Here is a 23,756-nt window from a genome sequence, read left to right as displayed (position 1 = left end):
CTTTGTGGGTATGAATGCGTTAAGGAATACCTTGGTTTGTTATGAAGAAAGGTATTAGTATTTAATTTTGAAACTCACCTAATTGGACTACTATACCTCCAGAACCGACAGCGTGGTAAGTAAAATTATTATAATTGGAAGTTATTCCATCGAGAAGAGCAGCTCCATTAACTCTGTTATAAAACATTTTTAAGTTAATTAAATATATATTTTTAAATTAAAACTTTGTAATAAATATGAAACAATACAAACCCATCCACAACTGTTGCTTTTTTATCTACTGTAGCAACATTTGTTGTGGGGCAAACAATGGCGTTTACAATTCTTGGTATAGTGTCTTTCAAATAAGCTTCAAAAAATACAAGATGAAATTCCTAGAAGTTTAAATTTTAGAACAATTTTTATCACCACAGAACGATTTTACAGGATGTCTACTGTTATGTGTACCAACAACTCTGATATACTGTGCTATCACTTTTTCGAAATAAAGATTCTGGACTGAGCGACATGCATATTGTCTGTAATCTATCACTTTCTTCCAGTTTTTCTGATCAGTTGAGACTTCGATATAGTATTGATAAAATCTGTGCAGTTGTGTACTGTTAACTCTTTTCTTGAATTTACTTACAATTCTTACCTCACTTCACCATCCCACAACATCATATGAATGTGATTAATAACGAAAGCGTGGCCGATTTAATCGTTATTCCATTCTTTTCACTGGGGTTAATGTCATGGTCTGCGTGTAAACCGATATTTCTATTGCCAGCCAACAATTCCGTGATGTTTCTTCGTCCAGTTATTACCACAGCTTTATGTTCGGAGGTCGCAAGATTGACACCACTCACTACAAATTTCAATAAAAATTTTGAATCCAAATATAACGTGACCACTCTTACATAACTGTGCTCTGCATTTGTATTTTCTCGGTTTGACATCTACAACTTCTGCAATTGCTTGAAGTAAATCTTCACAGTCTACAAGTTTTGAAGGCCACACTGTGGACACAATTTCTGTAACACTCAGCCAAGATAACCGGACACATTTGACCACCAAACCAGCTACATCATTATTTTTTTGACACCATCGAGCTACACTTTTAAAAATTTCTAGTTCGGGAGCAAAAAACGTGTCTCTTCCCAACACCGTTATTAAAGATTTCTGCAAAAAATTTATGAATATTTAGAAAGTCAGTTATTTTGGTTTTACTTGACTCAAGCCCTCGAAACAATTGTCGATAATTTCGGAAGCGTGTTGGTCCGCAAAAGAATGACAGCCATCGCGAAGGTGCACCAAGTCGTACAAATTGGCCGTATTAAGGATCGAGTAAATGTTCTTGAGGCTGAGTGAAGATTTTATTTTATTTCCTAGAGCGTATTCTAAATCAGTGACTGTACACTGATGAGCTAAATTGATCAGGTCTAGACTGACGTCTAAGTCTGACGGGCTTATGGTGATGCTACCTGGAAAAACAATAAATTAATAAATTTTTGAAAACTTTTTCGTTCGAGGTACCTGTGTAAAGAAATTTAAGAACATTTCGGAAGGCATCAGGTGAAGCGTCTAGAGATATTGTCAGTTCTGACTAAAAATAGAAGCATGTTTTAGCAAGTTAGTGTTTTTTTAATGTAACGTACTTGTTCTATTTCATTTCCTCCATCGTAAAGAAGGCCTTCAAAGTATGAGCTTCGTGCAGCAAGGATGACCTAAGTGATTTTGTTACAGTTGAAATTCTTTCAATTTGAAACCATTTGTTGAAATTAGACTATATATTTAAAAAAATATTTTTACCTTATGAGCAAAGAATCTTTCGTTGTCGACAATTAAAGTGACGTCCGAAAATGTTTCACTCAAAAAAAGTGATGAAATGTCTTTCACCAGCTTGGTGGTATCGTGAATTGTAATAGTATTTCCTTCTGGGTTAACCATTTTAACAACCACACAATTAGGTTAAAGGGAATCAAACAAAAACACTAAAAAGTATCGAATTTTTCGATGTTTTTATACTTTCTATACAGGAAATCTGTAATCAACATCCGTCAAAACATTCTGTTTTTATTTGTAGTTTAATCTTTTGTGCGGAAACATTATCATATATACCTAGTGTAGATAAAAAGAAAACCTGAGTAATTTTGTCCATCTGTGAGCACCAATGTCGTGATAAAAATCTACTTTATTTTATAACCAAAGATTTGTTCCATGCCAACAGTTAAAGTGACATCTGACTATTTTTCAGTCAAGTAAAGTTCTGAAATATGTTTGACTAAATTTGTGGTATCGTTGACAGTCACAGGATCTGTTGCAGAGTTAACCATTTTGGATGTGAACTCAGAACAAGTTAGACTTTGTTTAAGAGACTGTTAAAAGTCATAAAAACAAGTGAATTTTTAGCTTAACTGTAAAACCGAGTTTGATTGCCAATCAAATTTTAGATTTTACTTGATTTAAGTTCTGGAAATAATCATTGCTGAAGTTCAACCATAATGTAGAAACCTTCATTATTTTAAATTTATTCTACTCTGTCTTCGAACAAGAAATAAATTTGAGTCGGCGCTGTTTGTAAAGCTTTGGGTGGTATTGCTGCCTTCAGTTTGACGTAAATTAATGTAAACATAATTTCAATCAAGTCACAAGCATAGATATAATATGAATACATGAATAGAGGCTGCACATTGGTAGACCTGTCAGTTGACAGAATGATGTGTACCAACTGCCAGTTATGTATCTACGTCTAACAATGATAAAACTGGTCTCACAGCCAACTGTAATTCGTTTTATTTTCCATCGCACAAAAGAAAAGGTTAAATCATTTAATGAAATATGTTTTAACTCATTATTCTTTTTATTTCATTCATTACACGAAAAATGTCGGTATAAAGTTCTTCACTTATAGGTTTTTCCGTCATCACTGGCTGGACATTCGAAATGCAGCAAGTGTAGATACTGGACAATAAATAACAACAAATATAAAAAGCAACATAATCAACAGTATGTAACGTACATTTCCAGCTTCAGCGGAAGCTCCGGTCCCGGTCATTCTTACGTAGACAACAGGTCTTTCAGAAAAACGAATTATTTGCCAAGATTTGTTTTCTTCATTTCGGTGGTCAGCTATCATGCTCCATTCAGACTTATTGATTGAGATTTCTACATAATATTTATAGAAACGGCTGTCTTTATTCCACAATAAAAATTTCATGCTGGAGAGCATAAATGGTTGTGCTAAAATGAATATGATACGTGTTGGGTTATCTTAACTTACTTCGTGTGTATGTAGTACGTTAAAGAGTACCTTCATTTTTTATGAAGAGAGGTATTAATATTTAATTTGGAAACTCACCTAATTGGACTACTATACTTCCAGAACCGACAGCGTGGTAAGTATAATTATTATAATTGGAAGTTATTCCATCGAGAAGAGCAGCTCCATTAACTCTGTTAGAAAATACTTTTAAGTTCATTAAATCTATATTTTTTAAATTAAAACTTTTTAATAAATTTAAAACAATACAAACCCCTCCACGACCGTTGCTTTCTTGTCTACTGTAGCAACATTTGTTGTAGGGCAGACAATGCCGTTTACAATTCTTGGTATGTTATCTTTGAAATAAGCTTCAAAAAATACAAGATGAAATTCCTAGAACTTTAAATTTTAGAATAATTTTCATCACCACAAAACGACTTTACAGGATGTTTACTGTTATGTGTACCAACAACTCTGATATACTGTGCTATCACTTTTTCGAAATAAAGATTCTGGACCGAGCGACATGCATATTGTCTGTAATCTATCACTTTCTTCCAGTTTTTCTGATCAGTTGAGACTTCGATATAGTATTGATAAAATCTGCCCAGTTGTGTATTGTTAGCTGTTTTCTTAGATTCACTTACAATTCTTACCTCACTTCACCATCCCACAACATCATATGAATGTGATTAATAACGAAAGCGTGGCCGAATTTAATCGTTATTCCATTCTTTTCACTCGGATTAATATCATGGTCTGCATGTGAACCGATATTTCTATTGCCAGCCAACAATTCCGTGATGTTTCTTCGCCCAGTTATTACCACAGCTTTATGTTCAGAAGTCGCAAGATTGACACCACTCACTATAAATTTCAATAAAAATTTTAAATCTAAAATTAACGTGACCACCCTTACATAACTTTGCTCTGCAATTGTATTCTCTCGGTTTGACATCTACAACTTCTGTAATCGCTTGAAGTAAATTTTCACAGTCTACAAGTTTTGAAGGCCACACTATGGACACAATTTCTACAACACTCAGCCAAGATAACCGGACACAGCTGACCACCAAACCAGCTACATCGTTATTTTTTTGACACCATCGAGCTACACTTTTAAAAATTTCTAGTTCGGGAGCAAAAAACGTGTCTCTTTCCACCATCTTTATTAAAGATTTCTGCAAAAAATTTATGAATACTACCAAAGTCAGTTATTCTGGTTTTACTTGACTCAAGCTTTCGAAACAATCGTTGTCGATGATTTCCGTAGCGTGTTCGTCCGCGAAGGAATGACAGGCATCGCGAAGTTCCACCAAGTCGTACAAATTGGCCGTATTAAGGATCGAGCAAATGTTTTTGTGGCTGAGTAAAGATTTTATTTTATTTCCTACAGCGTATTCTAAATCAGTGAGTGAACACTGATGAGCTAAACTGATTAGGTCTAGACTGGGGTCCAAGTCTGAGGGGCTAATGGTGATGCTACCTGGAAAAACAATAAATTAATAAATTTTTGAAATCTTTTTCGTTCGAAGCACCTGTGTAAAGAAATTTAAGAACACTTCGGAAGGTATCAGGTGGAGCGTCTAGAGAAATTGCCAGTTCTGACTAAAAATATAAACATGAAACATGTTTTAGCCAGTTAGTGTTTTTTTAGTGTGACGTACTTGGTCTATTTCATTTCCTCCATCGTAAAGAAGGCCTTCAAAATATGAGCTTCGTGCAGCGAGGATGACCTAAGTGATTTTGTTACAGTTGAATTTTTTTCAAGGTAAAACCATTTGTTGAAAGTAAACTATTTAAAAAATATGTTTACCTTATGAGCAAAGATTCTTTCGTTGTCGACAATTAAAATGACGTCTGAAAATGTTTCACTCAAAAAAAGTGATGAAATGTCTTTCACCAGCTTGATGGTATCGTGAATTGTAATAGAATTTCCTTCTGGGTTAACCATTTTAATAACCACACAGTTAGCTTGAAAGAAATCAAACAAAAACACTAAAAAGTATCGAATTTTTCGATGCTTTTATACTTTCTATACAGGAAACCTGTAATCAACATCCGTCAAAACATTCTGTTTTTATTTGTAGTTTAATCTTTTGTACGGAAACAATATCATATATACCTAGTGTAGTTAAAAAGAAAACCTGAAAAATTTTATCCACTTTTGAGCATCAATGTCGTAAAAAAATCTACCTTACTTTGTAAGCCAAGATTTTTTCCATACCAGCAGTTAAAGTGATATCTGGCAATTTTTCGGTCAAGTAAACTTCTGAAATATATTTGATCAACTCTGTAGTATCGTTGACAGTCACAGGATCTGTTGCAGAGTTAAACACTTTGGATGTGGATCCAAAACGAGTTAGACTTCAGTCCTAGTCATAAGTGCAGTTTATAATAGTAATAATATTAATAGGTTTATTGTGCAAAGAAATATAATATATTTTAGCACGCGTTCATTACAATGCTGCTCATATAAATAGAGAACTACATTAATATGTATAATAATTCAGTAAATTGACAACTAAAACAGAATAAACTCCATGTATAATATGTAACTTTAAAACTAACAATTATTCTACATACAAAGGAACTAAATTATCAACTACTTTTCCTCAATAAAATCATGATCCAGAAATACTTCAACTGAATAAAATGCCTTCGTTTTAAGATATGACTTGATTTTCTTTAAAAGCAGTCTTTGTTCTAAAAATTTAAAGCTGCGTGGAAGTTTGTTGAAAAATTTTATACAAAAATGGTTAACTCCGTCTCCTGATTTGGTAAGTCTTAAGGATTTATGTAGTAGGTTATCTGTTCTAGTATAATACAGGTGGTACTGATTTAGCTTTGGATAACATTTAATGTTACAGACGATATATTCAATGTTAAAATTTGTGGGATAAAAAAATTCTCTTTATATGTAGTTTTGTCTAGTTCCAATATTCTAATGGCTCTACGCTGTAGTTTGAATAATCGTTGATTTACAGTGGAATGTCTCCACGCTAAAGTTCCATATTATAAATGACAATGTATTAAAGAATAATACACTCTCTTTAAGTAGCAGTAACAAAGTATTAGCTAAATGACGCAGTAAATAAATATTTTTAGCTATTTTTGAACCAACTTCTTCGCCGTGTTTGTTCCAAGCAAGTTGTAAATCAATGGATAGATACTTAACAAATTGGAAATCTGGTTCAGGTACAGAATTTCTTTTAATGTGAACCTTAGTTCTTGAGATTTATCCTTATTTAAAGTTAATTCGTTCGCAATAAACCAGTCTTCAGCCAGACATTTTTTGTTATCAGTATCTTGCTTAATTAAACCTGTAGTAATTATTATAGTATCGTCCATATACACGGAAACATGTGCATCTCTTAGATATTCAGGTAAATCATTAATGTATATTAAAAATAAAACTGGCCCTAAAATAGAACCTTGAGGAACCCCGTGGGCGATTGTAACACAATCAAATATTAAGGGCAATTCTGAATCAAACTTGTTAAATTTAAAGGATGTTAAATTGCAAATTTCCTTAGCAATCAGTTAAATTCGTAAATCTATTTGGTTATCTATTTTTTAACAACTTTTAAATTGTTACGGGTTTGATTCAGAATTGCCCCTAATTTGTCGTCAATTTTAACATACTGTGTACTATTGATTAAGTAGGATAATACTAATTTTGTGCTATCTGAATGAAAATTATAAAATGGTAACTTCCTTATTAATATCTGATGTGAAACGCAATCAAACGCTTTACTTAAGTCTAAAAAATAACTAAAATAAATTTGCTTATATTCGAAATAATCAATGATTTTCTTAAGTAAGTTTAATACAGCTGTTGTTGTTGAGTATTCTTTTCTGAAGCCAAATTGATGGGGAGATAATATATTGTTTATCTCTAGGAAATGTAAAATTTGTCAAATCATCAGTTTTTCAAAACCTTAGAAAGAATAGGTAGTATCGAAATGGTCTGTAGTTATTTTTGTCATTAGCCTCTACTTTTTTATAAACTGGTAATACGGATGCAAGTTTTAAACAACCAGGAAATGTTTTGTTATCAATACAAAAATTTTGCAACTTTGTAATTAATGTTTCTTTAATAGCTTTTAAAATTTCAGTTGAAATGCCAAAAATTTCCCTAGAATTACTGTTTTTTAAACTATTAATAGCATTTCTTACATCAATCTGGGAAACATTTGTAAATAGAAATATATTTTTGCCACCTAGCCCAAGACGAGCCAGCAAATGCGAAACCAACATCCTTTGTTATCAATTTTAACAGTCTTGTCATAGTTTGGCTACTGCATTAAAAATGTTTGAAGCAAATTTGATCTGCGAATTGGGTAATATATTACTTCCAAAATTTGTTGAAAGTGGTTCATCAATGGCTGACCATTTTGTATCTATTCTGTGTTAGTAGCTTTTGTAATCGTCAATAGTTCTACATGAAATTAATTTAAAATTTGAAAAGACAGCAACTTGACTTGTCATATCTATATGTTATCACTGTCCAATGAATATGTTATTTAACTCAAATTTCAACTAAATATTTCATTTTTTTGTGGCGACTTCTTCGCTAGGGGAGATGTGACAAACTAATTGGTGTCGTTTGATACTGCATTGCCATTTCTAAGAATTAGTTAAAAAATTGTATTTTTTGAGTAACAATTTTTTCGTGGTGCTTTTAAAAGAATATAAAAATATCTCAATACTTTAAGAAACAAAGTTTAAAGCTCAAGAACCTCGTTATTTAAATGAACCATAAAATTTCTTACTTTGCTAAAATGTAAATATTATATAAATTCTGAAACTATTAAAATTACTACTACATCGATGTACATATAGATAGATATGATTGACGACAACTGTAAAACCGAGTTTGATTGTCAATCAAATTTTATATTTTACTTGATGTAAGTTCTGGAACTAATCATTACCGAAGTTCAACCATAATGTAAAAACCTGCATTATTTTGAATTTAATCTAGGGTGCCATCGAACATGAAATAAATTTGAGTGGACGCTGTTTGTAAAGCTTTGGGTGGCACTACTAAGATTTGGTATGATATTGCGCATTTTGTATGACGTCATGTGGCTGTCATGACCGCTAACTTTAAATTCTGGCTTGTTACATGATCGTATTATCACTATAAACCAACAATGAAAAATTTTGAACACGTTAACCCATAATTAAAAACTGAACCGAATCTCAACCTACGCTGTAACCTCACATATCACTGATAAATTGACATTTGACAGCGTTCGAAGTTATCAGAAGAGCGTTTCAAGCACCGGAGTTGCATACCATGTCTTCTTGTACCATGGTACTGCTGCCATAGGTTTGACGCAAATTTCTATAAACATAATTTCAATGACGTCACAAGCGTAGACATAATATGAATTCATGAATAGAAGTTGCACGTATTTAATTTTTCACATTGACAGCTGGTAGAACTGTCAGTTGACAGAATGCTGTGTGCCAGTTATGTATCTACCTGTGATAATGATAAAACTGGTCTCACAGCCAACTCTAATTCGTTTTATTTTCGATCGCACAAAAGAAAATATGTATTAATTCATTATTCTTTTTATTTCATTCAGTACACGGAAAATGTCGATATAAAGTTCTTCATTTGTAGGTTTTTCCTTCATCACTGGCTGGACATTCAAAATGTAGCAAGTGTAGATGCTGCACAATAAGTAACAATAAATATAAAAAGCAACATAATCAACAGTATGTAACGTACATTGCCAGCTTCAGAAGAAGCTCCGGTCCCGGTCATTCTTACATAGACAACAGGTCTTTCAGAAAAACGAATTATTTGCCAAGATTTGTTTTCCTCATTTCGGTGGTCAGCTATCATGATCCATTCAGACTTATTGATTGAAATTTCCACATAATATTTATAGAAACGACTATCTTTATTCCACAATAACAACTTCATGCTAGAGAGCATAAATGGTTGTGCTACAACGAATATGATCGGTTGATCGGTATTATCTTAAATTACTTCGTGGGTATGAATGCGTTAAGGGGTACCTTGGTTTGTTGTGGAGAAAGGTATTAGTATTTAATTTGGAAACTCACCTAATTGGACTACTATACTTCCAGAACCGACAGCGTGGTAAGTATAATTATTATAATTAGAAGTTATTCCATCGAGAAGGGCAGGTCCATTAATGCTGTTACAAAACATTTTTAAGTCAATTAAATATATATTTTTAAATTAAAACTTTGTAATAAATATGAAACAATACAAACCCCTCCACAACTATTGCTTTCTTGTCAACTGTAGCAACATTTGTTGTTGGGCAGACAATGCCGTTTACAATTCTTGGTATGTTATCTTTGAAATAAGCCTCAAAAAATACAATATGAAATTCCTAGAACTTTAAATTTTAGAACAATTTTCATCATCAGAGAACGACTTTACAGGGTGTCTACTATTATGTGTACCAACAACTCTAATATACTGTGCTATCACTTTTTCGAAATAAAGATTCTGGACAGAGCGACATGCATATTGTCTGTGATCTATCACTTTCTTCCAGTTTTTCTGATCCGTTGAGACTTCGATATAGTATTGATAAAATCTGTGCAGTTGTGTACTGTTAACTGTTTTCTTGGATTTACTTACAATTCTTACCTCACTTCACCATCCCATAACATCATATGAATGTGATTAATAACGAAAGCGTGGTCGAATTTAATCGTTATTCCATTCTTTTCATTGGAGTTAATGTCATGGTCCGCATGTAAATCGATATTTCTATTGCCAGCCAACAATTCCGTTATGTTTTTTCGCCCAGTTATTACCACAGCTTTATGTTCAGAGGTTGCAAGATTGACACCACTTACTACAAATTTCAATAAAAATTTGAAGTCTAAAAATAACGTCACTGCTCTTACATAACTTTGCTCTGCGGTTGTACTCTCTCGGTTTGACATCTACAACTTCTGCAATTGCTTGAAGTAAATCTTCACAGTCTACAAGTTTTGAAGGCCACACTGTGGACACTATTTCTACAACACTAAGCCAAGATAACCGGACACATTTGACCACCAAACCAGCTACATCGTTATTTTTTTGACTCCATCGGGCTACACTTTTAAAAATTTCTAGTTCGGGTGCAAAAAACGTGTCTCTTTCCAACACCTTTATTAAAGATTTCTGCAAAAAATTTATGAATACTACCAAGGTCAGTTATTCTGGCTTTACTTGACTCAAGCCCTCGAAACAATCGTTGTCGATAATTTCCGAAGCGTGTTCGTCCGCGAAAGAATGACAGGCATCGCGAAGTTCCACCAAGTCGTACAAATTGGCCGTATTAAGGATCGAGCAAATGTTTTTGAGGCTGAGTAAAGATTTTATTTTATTTCCTACGGCGTATTCTAAATCAGTGAGTGAACACTGATGAGCTAAACTGATCAGGTCTAGACTGGCGTCCAAGTCGGAGGTGCTGATGGTGATGCTACCTGGAAAAAATCTATAAAAATTTTTGAAAATTTTTTCGTTTGAAGCACCTGTGTAAAGAAATCTAAGAACACTTCGGAAGGCATCAGGTGAAGCGTCTACAGATATTGTCAGTTCTGACTAAAAATACAAACATGGATCATGTTTTAGCAAGTTGGTGTTTTTTTAATGTAACGTACTTGTTGTATTTCATTTCCTCCATCGTAAAGAAGGCCTTCAAAATATGAGCTTCGTGCAGCAAGGATGACCTAAGTGATTTTGTTACAGTTGAAATTCTTTCAAGTTGAAACCATTTGTTGAAATTAGAGTATATATTTAAAAAAATATTTTTACCTTATGAGCAAAGATTCTTTCGTTGTCGACAATTAAAGTGACGTCCGAAAATGTTTCACTCAAAAAAAGTGATGAAATGTCTTTCACCAGCTTGGTGGTATCGTGAATTGTAATAGAATTTCCTTTTGGGTTAACCATTTTAACAACCACACAATTAGTTTGAAGGGAATCAAACAAAAACACTAAAAAGTATCGAATTTTTCGATGTTTTTATACTTTCTATACAGGAAACCTGTAATCTACATCCGTCAAAACATTCTGATTTATTTGTAGTTTAATCTTTTGTGCGGAAACACTATCATATATACCTAGTGTAGATAAAAAGAAAACCTGAGAAATTTTGTCCATCTGTGAGCACCAATGTCGTAACAAAAATTTACCTTATTTTGTAAGCAATGATTTGTTGCATGCCATCACTTAAAGTGACATGTGACTATTTTTCAGTCAAGTAAAGTTCTGAAATATGTTTGACTAAATTTGTGGTATCGTTGACAGTCACAGGATCTGTTGCAGAGTTAACCATTTTGGATGCGAACCCAGAACGAGTTAGACTTTGTTTAAGAAACTGTTAAAAGTCATAATAACAAGTGAATTTATAGCACAAGACCAGCCAGCAAATGCGAAACCAACATCTTTTGTCATCAATTTTAACAGTCTTTTCGTAGTTTGGCTATTGCATTAAAAAATTTTGAAGTAAATTTGATCTGCTTTTGTATTCGTCAATAATTAATCTAAAATTTGAAAAAACAACAAGATATCTTGTCATATCTAAATGTAAGGTATGCCAAAATCTTTACTAAAATTTCTTTTTTTGTGGCGACTTCTTCTCAAGGGGTGGTCTGACAAACTAAATTGGTGTCACTTCCATGTCTGAGAATTAGTTAAGAAATTGTATCTTTTGATTAACAGTTTTTTCGTAGTAGCTTCAAAAATTATAAAAATATCTCAATAATGTAAAAGGCAAATTTTCAGTCTCAAGAACCTCATTATTTAAATGAACCACTAAATTAATTACTATGTAAAAATGAAAATATTGTATAAATTCTGAAACTATTAAAATCACACTACTACATCGATGCACAGGTAGATACATGTGATTGACGACAACTGTAAAACCGAGTTTGATTGTCAATCAAATTTTAGATTTTACATGATTTAAGTTCTGGAAGTAATCATTGCCGAAGTTCAACCATAATGTAAAAACCTTCATTATTTTAAATTTAATCTACTGTACCTTCGAACATGAAATAAATTTGAGTCGGCGGTGTTTGTAAAGCTTTGGGTGGTATTGCTGCCTTCAGTTTGACGTAAATTAATGTAAACATAATTTCAATCAAGTCACAAGCATAGATATAAAATGAATACATGAATAGAGGTTGCACGTGTTTAATTTTTCACATTGGTAGACCTGTCAGTTGACAAATGATGTTTACCAACTGCCAGTTATGTATCTACCTCTAACAATGATAAAACTGGTCTCACAGCCAACTGTAATTCGTTTTATTTTCCATCGCACAAAAGAAAAGGTTAAATCATTTAATAAAATATGTTTTAACTCATTATTCTTTTTATTTCATTCATTACACGAAAAATGTCGGTATAAAGTTCTTCACTTATAGGTTTTTCCGTCATCACTGGCTGGACATTCGAAATGCAGCAAGTGTAGATACTGGACAATAAATAAGAACAAATATAAAAAGCAACATAATCAACAGTATGTAACGTACATTTCCAGCTTCAGCGGAAGCTCCGGTCCCGGTCATTCTTACGTAGACAACAGGTCTTTCAGAAAAACGAATTATTTGCCAAGATTTGTTTTCTTCATTTCGGTGGTCAGCTATCATGATCCATTCAGACTTATTGATTGAGATTTCTACATAATATTTATAGAAACGGCTGTCTTTATTCCACAATAAAAATTTCATGCTAGAGAGCATAAATGGTTGTGCTATAACAAATATGATACGTGTTGGGTTATCTTCGCTTATTTCGTGTGTATGGGTGCGTTAAAGAATACTTTGGTTTTTTATGAAGAAAGGTATTAGTATTTAATTTGGAAACTCACCTAATTGGACTACTATACTTCCAGAACCGACAGCGTGGTAAGTATGATTACTATAATTGGAAGTTATTCCATCGAGAAGAGCAGCTCCATTAATTCTGTTATAAAACATTTTTAAGTTAATTAAATATATATTTTTAAATTAAAACCTTATAATAATTACGAAAGAATACAAACCCCTCTACAACTATTGCTTTCTTGTCTACTGTAGCAACATTTGTTGTAGGGCAGACAATGTCGTTTACAATTCTTGGTATATTATCCTTGAAATAAGCCTCAAAAAATACAAGATGAAATTCCTAGAAGTTTAAATTTTAGAACAATTTTCATCACCAGGGAACAATTTTACAGGAAGTCTACTATTATGTGTACCAACAACTCTGATATACTGTGCTATCACTTTTTCGAAATAAAGATTCTGGACAGAGCGACATGCATATTGTCTGTAATCTATCTTTTTTTTCCAGTTTTTCTGATCAATTGAGACTTCGATATAGTATTGATAAAATCTGTGCAGTTGTGTACTGTTAACTGTTTTCTTGGATTCACTTACAATTCTTACCTCACGTCACCATCCCACAACATCATATTAATATGATTAATAACGAAAGCATGGCCGAATTTAATCGTTATTCCATTCTTTTCATTGGGGTTAATGTCATGGTCTGCGTGTAAACCGATATTTCTATTGCCAGCCAACAATTCCGTGATGTTTGTTCGCCCAGTTATTACCGCAGCTTTATGTTCAGAAGTAGCAAAATTGACTCCGCTCACTATAAATTTCAATACAAATTTGAAGTCATAATATAACGTGACTACTCTTACATAACTTTGCTCTGCAGTTGTACTCTCTCGGTTTGACATCTACAACTTCTGCAATCGCTTGAAGTAAATCTTCACAGTCTACAAGTTTTGAAGGCCACACTATGGACACAATTTCTACAACACTCAGCCAAGATAACCGGACACAGTTGACCACCAAACCAGCTACATAGTTATTTTTTTGACACCATCGAGCTACATTTTTAAAAATTTCTAGTTCGGGAGCAAAAAACGTGTCTCTTTCCACCATCTTTATTAAAGATTTCTGCAAAAAATTTGTGAATACTACCAAAGTCAGTTATTCTGGTTTTACTTGACTCAAGCTTTCGAAACAATCGTTGTCGATGATGTCCGAAGCGTGTTCGTCCGCGAAAGAATGACAGGCATCGCGAAGTTCCACCAAGTCGTACAAATTGGCCGTATTAAGGATCGAGCAAATGTTTTTGAGGCTGAGTAAAGATTTTATTTTATTTCCTACAGCGTATTCTAAATCAGTGAGTGAACACTGATGAGCTAAACTGATTAGGTCTAGACTGGGGTCCAAGTCTGAGGGGCTAATGGTGATGCTACCTGGAAAAACAATAAATTGATAAATTTTTGAAAAATTTTTCGTTCGAAGCACCTGTGTAAAGAAATTTAAGAACACTTCGGAAGGCATCAGGTGAAGTGTCTAGAGATATTGTCAGTTCTGACTAAAAATAGAAACATGAAACATGTATTATCAAGTTAGTGTTTTTTTAGTGTAACGTACTTGTTCTATTTCATTTCCTCCATCGTAAAGAAGGCCTTCAAAATATGAGCTTCGTGCAGCGAGGATGACCTAAGTGATTTTGTTACAGTTGAATTTCTTTCGAGGTTAAACCATTCGTTGAAAGTAAAGGATTTAAAAAATATTTTTACCTTATGAGCAAAGATTCTTTCGTTGTCGACAATTAAAACGACGTCTGAAAATGTTTCACTCAAAAAAAGTGATGAAATGTCTTTCACCAGCTTGGTGGTATCGTGAATTGTAATAGAATTTCCTTCTGGGTTAACCATTTTAACAACCACACAGTTAGCTTGAAGGAAATCAAACAAAAACACTAAAAAGTATCGAATTTTTCGATGCTTTTATATTTTCTATACAGGAAACCAGAAATCAACATCCGTCAAAACATTCTGTTTTTATTTGTAGTTTAATCTTTTGTGCGGAAACCATATCATATACAGAGTCATCAAAATTGATTGAGAGAGTTGGTAAACCTGAACTTGAATAATTTGGTTTATTAAGTTGTATAAAAATATTAGCTGTCAGATTTGAAGTTTCAAGTTTCAAATTTCAAAACTCAGTGGCGTCTTTTTTCGACTTTTTTTTTGGTAAAAACATTAGTTGTCAGATTTGAAGTTTCTAATTTTTGTCACGCCACTGAATTCATTGCCATATAACCTTAAACAAATCTGTCATAAGGTTGACAAACTTCACGACAAAAACAGGGGGTACCAACTCTCTCAATCAATTTTGATGAACCTGTATACTTCGTGTAATTAAAAAGAGAACCTTTGATCACATTCAGAAATTGAATATCTTCATCGTTCGTTAAAATGTGTGTAATTGATATCATTATTCTTTTCAACACTATAATAAATTTATCAATAGCTTAAAACAAACGTTTATCGAGCTCCTAGCATCACATTTTTGCCATTCATTTTGGCTCTAAACACGAAATATAGTAAATTTGAAACCTTTAAGCCTTGCTTGATTGGATAGTTTAAGTGCAGTAATCAAAATGAGTTGTAAATAAATAGTTGTAAACGATTTAGACTTTACTATATTTCACTTGCTTGGTGGTAAGCTATAATTTCTGAAAAGTGTGGTCCATTGTAGAGTTGTAAGCATTCGGAAGTTCAAGTACTGAATTGTTCCATTTTTTTTAATTCATCGATAATTCTAATACATGTAGGTATAGTGCCATCGACAATCGTTTTAGTGAACCTTCAACTGATAAATGACAGACCAGTTAACTGACAAAATGTTGTGATGCCTCAATTATACAGTGATATCATCTATAAAACTAGTTTCCCAACCAAACTTAATTAATTTTTATTCTTGATCAGACAGTATTCAAGACCACTAAAAAAAATTAAATGTGAATAAATAGGCATATCTAAAATTTGCGGGATCTATAACAGTAGTTAGGATTGATCATCTTATGATGATAATGACGTAATTTAAAACAAATATAAAACTTTGTCGTTTTAAGATTTCCTTATCTCTTCTGAATATAAGACAGTGATCAAATAATGTAACAAAATGTGCAGTCAAGGAGAAAAGAAAGGTCAGTATGACTATTACTATTATTATTGTTATACATATAATAGCTGACTGGGAAATTTTTTTTTTTAACGATACTTTTTTTCACTCTTTGAATTAATGAAGGAAAGATCAAATACTTCAATAAATCGTATATTTATATATGATTATTTTTATCCTAGTACACAGAAATTTTCTCGTAAGGTTCTTCATTTGTAGATTGGTACCTCGTCACTGACTGGACACTCGAAATGTAATAAGTGTAAAGCCTGCATAATGAGTAACAAATAAATATAAAAAGACACATTATTCATGATGTGCAACATACATTTCCAGTTCCGGCGGAAGCTCCGGTCCCGGTGATTCTTATAAAGACAATAGGTCTTTCAGAAAAATGAATTATTTGCCAAGATTTGTTTTCTTCATTTCGGTGATCAGCTATCATGGTCCATTCAGACTTATTGATTGAAACTTCAATGTAATATTTGTAAAAGCGACTGTCGTTATTCCATAACAACAACTTCATGCTGGAGAGCATAAACGGTTGTGCTACAACAAATAATATAGAATTTAATTTTACTTAGTACGTATGAATGTGTTAGAAAATAGGAGTATTTAGTTTTCATATGAAGAGGGATGCTGGAGTAGATCATATACCTACAGTTTGCGAAAACTTACCTAACTGCACTATTATACTTCCAGAACCGATAACGTGATGCGTATAATTACCATAATTGGATGTTATGCCATCGAGAAGAGCGGCTCCATTAACTCTGTGTTAAAAGATCATTACTTAGGAGTATTAAATATATAACATTAAATCAAACTTTGTCAAAGATATAATAAAACAACACAGACCCCTCTACAACCATTGCCTTCTTGTCTTTTGTAGCAACATTTGTTATAGGGCAGACAATATCGTTGACGATTTTTGGTATCTCGTCTTTGAAATAAGCCTCGAAAAATACAAGATGAAACTCCTAGAAGCTTAAATTTTAGAATAATCTTAATCAGTAGAGACCGATTTTACATTGTGTGCACTGTTATGTGTACCAACAACTCTTATATACTGCGTTATCACTTTTTCGAAATAAAGATTCTGGACAGAGCGACATGCATATTGTCTATAATCTACCACCATCTTCCAGTTTTTCTCATCAGTTGAGACTTCGATATAGTATTGATAAAATCTGCATAGTTGTGTACTGTTAATTGCATTGTTGGATACACTTACATTTCTTACCTAACTCCACCATCCCACAACATCATATGAATGTGATTAATAACGAGAGGGTAACCAAATTTAATCGTTATTCCATTCTTTTCAGTGGTCGTAATATCATGGTCTGCATGTAAACTGATGTTTCTGTTGCCAGACAATAATTCTTTAATATTTCTTCGTCCAGTTGTTACCACAGCTTTATGTTCAGATGTAGCAACATTGACACCACTCACTTCAATTTTTTAACAAAAATTTTCAGTTTAAAATAACGTGACTACCCTTACATAATTTTGCTCTACACTTGGATTTCCTCGGTTTAACCTCTACAGCTTCTGCAATCGCCTGAAGTAAGTCTTCACAATCTACAAGTTTTGAAGGCCACACTATGGACACAATTTCAACAACACTCAGCCAAGACAACCGAACGCATTTGACCAGTAAACCATCTACATCGTTATTTTTTTGACACCATTGGGCTACTCTTTTAAAAATTTCTAGTTCGGGAGCAAAAAAAGTGTCTCGTTCTAACACTTTAATTAAAGATTTCTGCAAAAAATGGGTGAATCCTTCAAACGTCGATCATTCGGGTTTTACTTGACTCAAGCCCTGGAAACAATCTTTGTCGATGATTTCCAAAGCGTGTCGGTCGGCAAAAGAATGACATGCATCGCGAATTTCCACTAACTCATACAAATTGGCCGTATTGAGGGTCGAGCAAATGTTTTTGAGGCTGAGTACAGATTTTATCTGATTTGCAATGGCGTATTCGAAATCAGTCAGCGAACACCGATGAGCTAAACTGGTCAGGTCTAGAGTGGGGTCGAAGTCTGAGGGGCTTATGGTGATGCTACCTAAAAAATATATGAAGTATTCTGAAAAAATTTCCGTTGAAGTCACCTGTATAGAGGAATTGAAGAACACTTCGAAAGGCGTCAGGTGAGGTGTCCAAAGATATTGTTAGTTCTGACTAAAAATAGAAATATTTTTTAGCAAGTTAGTGTTTTTTGAGTGTGACATACTTGTTCTATTTCCTGTTTTCCATCGTAAAGAAGGTCTGCAAAGTATGAACTTCGTGCAGCAAGGATGACCTAAGTGATTTTCAGTTGAATTCCTCTGATAGCTATACTATTTGTTGAAAGTAACGTATTTAAAACGATTACCCTTACCTTATGAGCGAAGAATCTTTCGTTGTCGAGAATTAAAGTGACGTCTGAAAATTTTTCACTCAAAAAGAGTGATGAAATGTCTTTGACCAGCTTGGTAGTCTCGCTGATAATGGTAGAATTTTCTTCTAGGTTAACCATTGTAACAATCATACAATTAGTTCGAAAGGAATCAAACAAAAAGACTAAAAAGAGTCGGATTTTTCGATGCTTTTATACCTTCTATACAGGAAACCTGCAATCAACATCCGTCAAAACATTTTGTTTTTATTTCTAGTTTAATCTTTTGTGTGGAAGTGGAAGTAATATCAAATATACCTAGTGTGGTTAAAAAGAAAACTTTGTTCACTTTGAGAAATAGAATCTTTTCATCGTACGTTAAAATGTGTGTATTTAATTGATATTTTAATCTTCAAAAATTGATATAACAGTAGTAAAATTTGGTAGTCCATCCAGTTTGTATAGCCATCCGTTATTAGTGACCACAGATTCATATCTTGATGACCTTTTAATAAAACATGTGTTTTTATTTGAATAATATAATAAATTTTTCAATAGCTCGAAACAAATGTTTAGCGAGCTACCAGCATCACGTTTTAGATATCAGCATTTAACCAAGATAAAATCAACAATATTTCGCCTCTAAACACGAAATATAGTGAATCTGAAACCACCAGGCCTTGCTTATTGTGATTGGACAGTTTAATGGCAGTATTCAAAATGAGTTATAAATAGTTGTGAATGATTTAGATTTTATGATATTTTAGTTGTTTAGTGATGAACTGATAAGCTATACTTTCTGAAAAGTGTGGTTCATTTAAGAGTTGTAAGTACTAGAAAGTTCAAAAACTGAATTGTTTAATATTTTTTAATTAATTGATAAATTCTAATTTATAGTGCCATCGACAATCGTTTTAGTCAACATTCAAATAATACGTGACAGATCAGTCAGTTAACAAAATGTTGTGATGCGTCAGTTATACAGTAGTAACATCTGTAAAACTAGCCATACCTATTTCGTTTTATTTTCTATCGGAAAGTATTCAAGATTACTAAAAAAAATTTAATGTGAATAAATAGGCGTATAATAAATTTATGAGATCTATAATGTCATTTAGAGTTGACTATTTTATGATGATGATGTCACTTAAAACAATAAACTTTGGCGTTATAGAATCCCTTATCCCTTCTGAATATAAGACAATGATCAAATAATGTAACAAAGTGCACAGCTAAGGGGAACAGTATGACTATTACTATTATTATTGTTACACAAAATTTGACTTCGCAAATTTTTTTGTTAGGGATACTTTTTTTCACTGTTGAACTAAAGAAGGAAAGATCAAATACTTCAATAAATCGTATATTTATACATGATTATTTTTATCCTAGTACACAGCAATTTTCTCGTAAGGTTCTTCATTTGTAGATTGGTACCTCGTCACTGACTGGACACTCGAAATGTAGTAAGTGCAAAGCCTGCATAATGAGTAACAAATAAATATAAAAAGACACATTATTTATGATGTACAACATACATTTCCAGCTCCAGCGGAAGCTCCGGTCCCGGTGATTCTTATAAAGACAATAGGTCTTTCAGAAAAATGAATTATTTGCCAAGATTTGTTTTCTTCATTTCGGTGATCAGCTATCATGGTCCATTCAGACTTATTGATTGAAACTTCAATGTAATATTTGTAAAAGCGACTGTCGTTATTCCATAACAACAACTTCATGCTGGAGAGCATAAACGGTTGTGCTACAACAAATAATATAGTATTTTATTTTACTTCGTACGTATGAATGTGTTAGAAAATAGGAGTATTTAGTTTTCATATGAAGAAGGATGCTGGAGTAGATCATATACCTACAGTTTGCAAAAACTTACCTAACTGCACTATTATACTTCCAGAACCGATAACGTGATGCGTATAATTACCATAATTGGATGTTATGCCATCGAGAAGAGCGGCTCCATTAACTCTGTGTTAAAAGATTATTAATTAGGAGTATTAAATATATAATATTAAATCAAACTTTGTCAAAGATATAATACAACAATACAGACCCCTCTACAACCACTGCCTTCTTGTCTACTGTAGCAACATTTGTTGTAGGGCAGACAATACCGTTCACAATTCTTGGTATCTCATCTTTGAAATAAGCCTCGAAAAATACAAGATGAAACTCCTAGAAGTTTAAATTTTAGAATAATCTTAATCAGTAGAGGCCGATTTTACATTTTGTACACTGTTGTGTGTACCAACAACTCTTATATACTGCGTTATCACTTTTTCGAAATAAAGATTCTGGACAGAGCGACATGCATATTGTCTATAATCTACCACTTTGCTCCAATTTTTCTCATCAGTTGAGACTTCGATATAGTATTGATAAAACCTGTGTAGTTGTGTACTGTTAATTGTTTTCTTGGATACACTTACATTTCTTACCTTACTGCACCATCCCACAACATCATATGAATGTGATTAATAACGAGAGGGTACCCAAATTTAATCGTTATTCCATTCTTTTCAGTGGGCTTAATATCATGGTCTGCATGTAAACTGATGTTTCTGTTGCCAGACAATAATTCTTTGATATTTCTTCGTCCAGTTGTTACCGCAGCTTTATGTTCAGAGGTAGCAACATTGACACCACTCACTTCAAATTTTAACAAAAATTTTCAGTTTAAAATAACATGACTAGTGACTACTCTTACATAATTTTGCTCTACAGTTGGATTTCCTCGGTTTAACATCTACAGCTTCTGCAATCGCCTGAAGTAAGTCTTCACAGTCTACAAGTTTTGAAGGCCACACTATGGACACTATTTCTACAACACTCAGCCAAGACAATCGGACGCATTTGACCAGTAAACCATCTACATCGTTATTTTTCTGACACCATTGGGCTACTCTTTTAAAAATTTCTATTTCGGGAGCAAAAAAAGTGTCTCGTTCTAACACCTTAATTAAAGATTTCTGCAAAAAATGGGTGAATACTTCAAAAGTCGATCATTTGGGTTTTACTTGACTCAACCCCTGGAAACAATCGTTGTTGATGATTTCCGAAGCGTGACGATCGGCAAAAGAATGACATGCATCGCGAATTTCCACCAGCTCGTACAAATTGGCCGTATTGAGAGTCGAGCAAATGTTTTTGAGGCTGAGTACAGATTTTATTTGATTTGCAATGGCATATTCGAAATCAGTCAGTGAACACTGATGAGCTAAACTGGTCAGGTCTAGAGTTGGATCGAAGTTTGAGGGGCTTATGGTGATGCTACCTAAAAAATATATGAAGTATTTTGAAAAATTTTCCGTTGAAGTCACCTGTATAGAGGAATTTAAGAACACTTCGAAAGGCCTCAGGTGAGGTGTCTAAAGATATTGTCAGTTCTGACTAAAAATAGAAACATGTTGTAGCAAGTTAGTGATTTTTGAGTGTGACATACTTGTTCTATTTCCTTTTTTCCATCGTAAAGAAGGTCTGCAAAGTATGAACTTCGTGCAGCAAGGATGACCTAAGTGATTTTCAGTTGAATTCTTCTCATAGTTATACTATTTGTTGAAAGTAACGTATTTAAAACGATTATTCTTACCTTATGAGCGAAGAATCTTTCGTTGTCGAGAATTAAAGTGACGTCTGAAAATTTTTCACTCAAAAAGAGTGATGAAATGTCTTTGACCAGCTTGGTAGTCTCGCTGATAATGGTAGAATTTTCTTCTAGGTTAACCATTGTAACAAACACACAATTAGTTCGAAGGGAATCAAACAAAAAGACTAAAAAGATTCGGATTTTTCGATGCTTTTATACTTTCTATACAGGAAACCTGCAATCAACATCCGTCAAAACATTCTGTTTTTATTTGTAATTTAATCGTTCGTGGAAGACAACAATATATATACCTAGTGTACTTAAAAAGAAAACTTTTCATCACATGTTAGAACGTAATTGTTGCTGATATAAAAGTAGATAGATCTATCTTTCCTTTCCATTGTCCCTGAAGCAATTTTTTCACAAACTGCTGAGAAAGAATGTTAAGAATTTGCACACATTACATGAGTTCTAGTGAGACGAATCATTATATTTTTGTTACAGATGAATAGAAAAGGTTTAGGTTTACTATTTACACTATCTCAAAATAAATCTGAAATTTGACAATACTCTGTTCAGTTTCTGCTGACAAACTAGTCTAACAAAATTGTCAACAGACAACAGACAAACAGAAAAAGGGGACCTAGTTTTTCACCTTCTAGATTTAGACGTTTGAAGGATTGAGAAAACATCATGAAATTAGCCATTGCTTAAGAGGATCTTGTTATCTTACGTTCAGCTAGAAAAAAATAGGTCGTGTTTACTTGTCTCTTGAAAATGAATGCAGTATATGTTTTACTAGCACATTTGAAAATATCCGCTGCATCTGAACTGAGTGTTCTTGAGAATAACCTGAAAACATTATTTATACGTTTTCGTTTCATCACTACATTCGCAGTGTAGTAAATGAAAATGGTGAATAAATGCAGAAAATTAATAGAAATATCACATTTTCAACAAACCACAAACGTTTCCGGCAGCTGGAGAAGCTCCAGTTCCAGTTGTTCTGACGAAAGCTACACGTCTCTCAGAGAACCGTTAAATTTGCCAAGATTTATTTTCTTCGTTTCTGTGATCTGTGATGATTGTCCATTCAGTCTTATTTACGGACGTTTCGACATCCTGTGAGCTAGGTCCTCCACTTTAAGCTTTATACTTACTTCAGATAATGATGGGTTGAGCTAGAATTTTTAATTTGTAAAATGTGAGCTAGTAACCCCGTCGAGCAGTGCAGGTCCATTGGTTCTATTAATTTTAATATCAAATAATTTAGATAATTTAACATTTACGAGTCTAGGGATGTTTTCCTTGAAATAGGCTTCAAAGAGTATTAGCGATTTTCAAAATACAAATTCTTATGAGATCGACACGTAAATTCACTATAATCTATAATTTTTTTACAGTTCTTTCGGTCGAGTGAACTTCCACTACTTCCACATAATATCGAAAAGTTCTAGAATTCATTCTAGTTTTGTCCTTTCTATAAATATTATTTATCTTAAATCTCCATCATATAAACTCATACGAATATGATTAATAACAACC

The 23,756-nt window shown here is 33.1% G+C and overlaps 7 protein-coding genes across 7 annotated transcripts in view; 1 reads left to right on the top strand and 6 right to left on the bottom strand.

The window, feature by feature from the left end:
- Positions 1 to 23,756, top strand: part of Grip (Glutamate receptor interacting protein) — an 87,057-nt gene that overhangs the window by 12,792 nt on the left and 50,509 nt on the right. The window lies entirely within an intron of this gene.
- Positions 499 to 1,932, bottom strand: LOC135135459 (BTB/POZ domain-containing protein 9-like). Its single transcript, XM_064064521.1, has 7 exons — positions 1,792 to 1,932; positions 1,638 to 1,706; positions 1,516 to 1,585; positions 1,210 to 1,463; positions 900 to 1,161; positions 638 to 847; positions 499 to 584 (listed from the first exon to the last, which is right to left on the bottom strand). Exons 1-6 carry the CDS (start codon positions 1,927 to 1,929, stop codon positions 660 to 662), a joined length of 981 nt encoding a protein of 326 aa, XP_063920591.1. The 5' UTR covers positions 1,930 to 1,932; the 3' UTR covers positions 499 to 584; positions 638 to 659.
- Positions 2,836 to 5,220, bottom strand: LOC135135453 (BTB/POZ domain-containing protein 9-like). The gene is made up of 11 exons (XM_064064509.1): positions 5,061 to 5,220; positions 4,912 to 4,980; positions 4,783 to 4,852; positions 4,474 to 4,730; positions 4,164 to 4,425; positions 3,901 to 4,111; positions 3,688 to 3,847; positions 3,516 to 3,637; positions 3,341 to 3,435; positions 3,002 to 3,222; positions 2,836 to 2,943 (listed from the first exon to the last, which is right to left on the bottom strand). The coding sequence occupies exons 1-11, from the start codon at positions 5,196 to 5,198 to the stop codon at positions 2,884 to 2,886; spliced, it is 1,665 nt and encodes a 554-aa protein (XP_063920579.1). The 5' UTR covers positions 5,199 to 5,220; the 3' UTR covers positions 2,836 to 2,883.
- On the bottom strand, positions 8,845 to 11,210 carry LOC135135446 (BTB/POZ domain-containing protein 9-like). The gene is made up of 11 exons (XM_064064501.1): positions 11,052 to 11,210; positions 10,898 to 10,966; positions 10,769 to 10,838; positions 10,464 to 10,720; positions 10,154 to 10,415; positions 9,891 to 10,101; positions 9,678 to 9,837; positions 9,506 to 9,627; positions 9,332 to 9,426; positions 8,991 to 9,211; positions 8,845 to 8,932 (listed from the first exon to the last, which is right to left on the bottom strand). Exons 1-11 carry the CDS (start codon positions 11,187 to 11,189, stop codon positions 8,873 to 8,875), a joined length of 1,665 nt encoding a protein of 554 aa, XP_063920571.1. The 5' UTR covers positions 11,190 to 11,210; the 3' UTR covers positions 8,845 to 8,872.
- Positions 12,613 to 14,998, bottom strand: LOC135143977 (BTB/POZ domain-containing protein 9-like). The gene is made up of 11 exons (XM_064075885.1): positions 14,836 to 14,998; positions 14,687 to 14,755; positions 14,558 to 14,627; positions 14,249 to 14,505; positions 13,939 to 14,200; positions 13,676 to 13,886; positions 13,463 to 13,622; positions 13,291 to 13,412; positions 13,117 to 13,211; positions 12,779 to 12,999; positions 12,613 to 12,720 (listed from the first exon to the last, which is right to left on the bottom strand). The coding sequence occupies exons 1-11, from the start codon at positions 14,971 to 14,973 to the stop codon at positions 12,661 to 12,663; spliced, it is 1,665 nt and encodes a 554-aa protein (XP_063931955.1). The 5' UTR covers positions 14,974 to 14,998; the 3' UTR covers positions 12,613 to 12,660.
- On the bottom strand, positions 16,405 to 18,775 carry LOC135143960 (BTB/POZ domain-containing protein 9-like). Its single transcript, XM_064075861.1, has 11 exons — positions 18,614 to 18,775; positions 18,467 to 18,535; positions 18,345 to 18,414; positions 18,042 to 18,298; positions 17,732 to 17,993; positions 17,469 to 17,679; positions 17,256 to 17,415; positions 17,084 to 17,205; positions 16,904 to 16,998; positions 16,554 to 16,774; positions 16,405 to 16,494 (listed from the first exon to the last, which is right to left on the bottom strand). The coding sequence occupies exons 1-11, from the start codon at positions 18,761 to 18,763 to the stop codon at positions 16,435 to 16,437; spliced, it is 1,677 nt and encodes a 558-aa protein (XP_063931931.1). The 5' UTR covers positions 18,764 to 18,775; the 3' UTR covers positions 16,405 to 16,434.
- On the bottom strand, positions 19,961 to 22,377 carry LOC135143968 (BTB/POZ domain-containing protein 9-like). Its single transcript, XM_064075874.1, has 11 exons — positions 22,215 to 22,377; positions 22,068 to 22,136; positions 21,946 to 22,015; positions 21,643 to 21,899; positions 21,333 to 21,594; positions 21,064 to 21,274; positions 20,851 to 21,010; positions 20,679 to 20,800; positions 20,499 to 20,593; positions 20,149 to 20,369; positions 19,961 to 20,089 (listed from the first exon to the last, which is right to left on the bottom strand). Exons 1-11 carry the CDS (start codon positions 22,350 to 22,352, stop codon positions 20,030 to 20,032), a joined length of 1,665 nt encoding a protein of 554 aa, XP_063931944.1. The 5' UTR covers positions 22,353 to 22,377; the 3' UTR covers positions 19,961 to 20,029.

This window comes from Zophobas morio, unplaced genomic scaffold (genome assembly GCF_036711695.1).
Source record: "Zophobas morio isolate AGI-343-1 ecotype UQ-CSIRO unplaced genomic scaffold, CSIRO_AGI_Zmor_V1 ptg000004l, whole genome shotgun sequence".
NCBI lineage: Eukaryota > Metazoa > Arthropoda > Insecta > Coleoptera > Tenebrionidae > Zophobas > Zophobas morio.
Note: the sequence above shows the minus strand (reverse complement) of the source record. Positions and strands in the feature narration are given on the sequence as shown.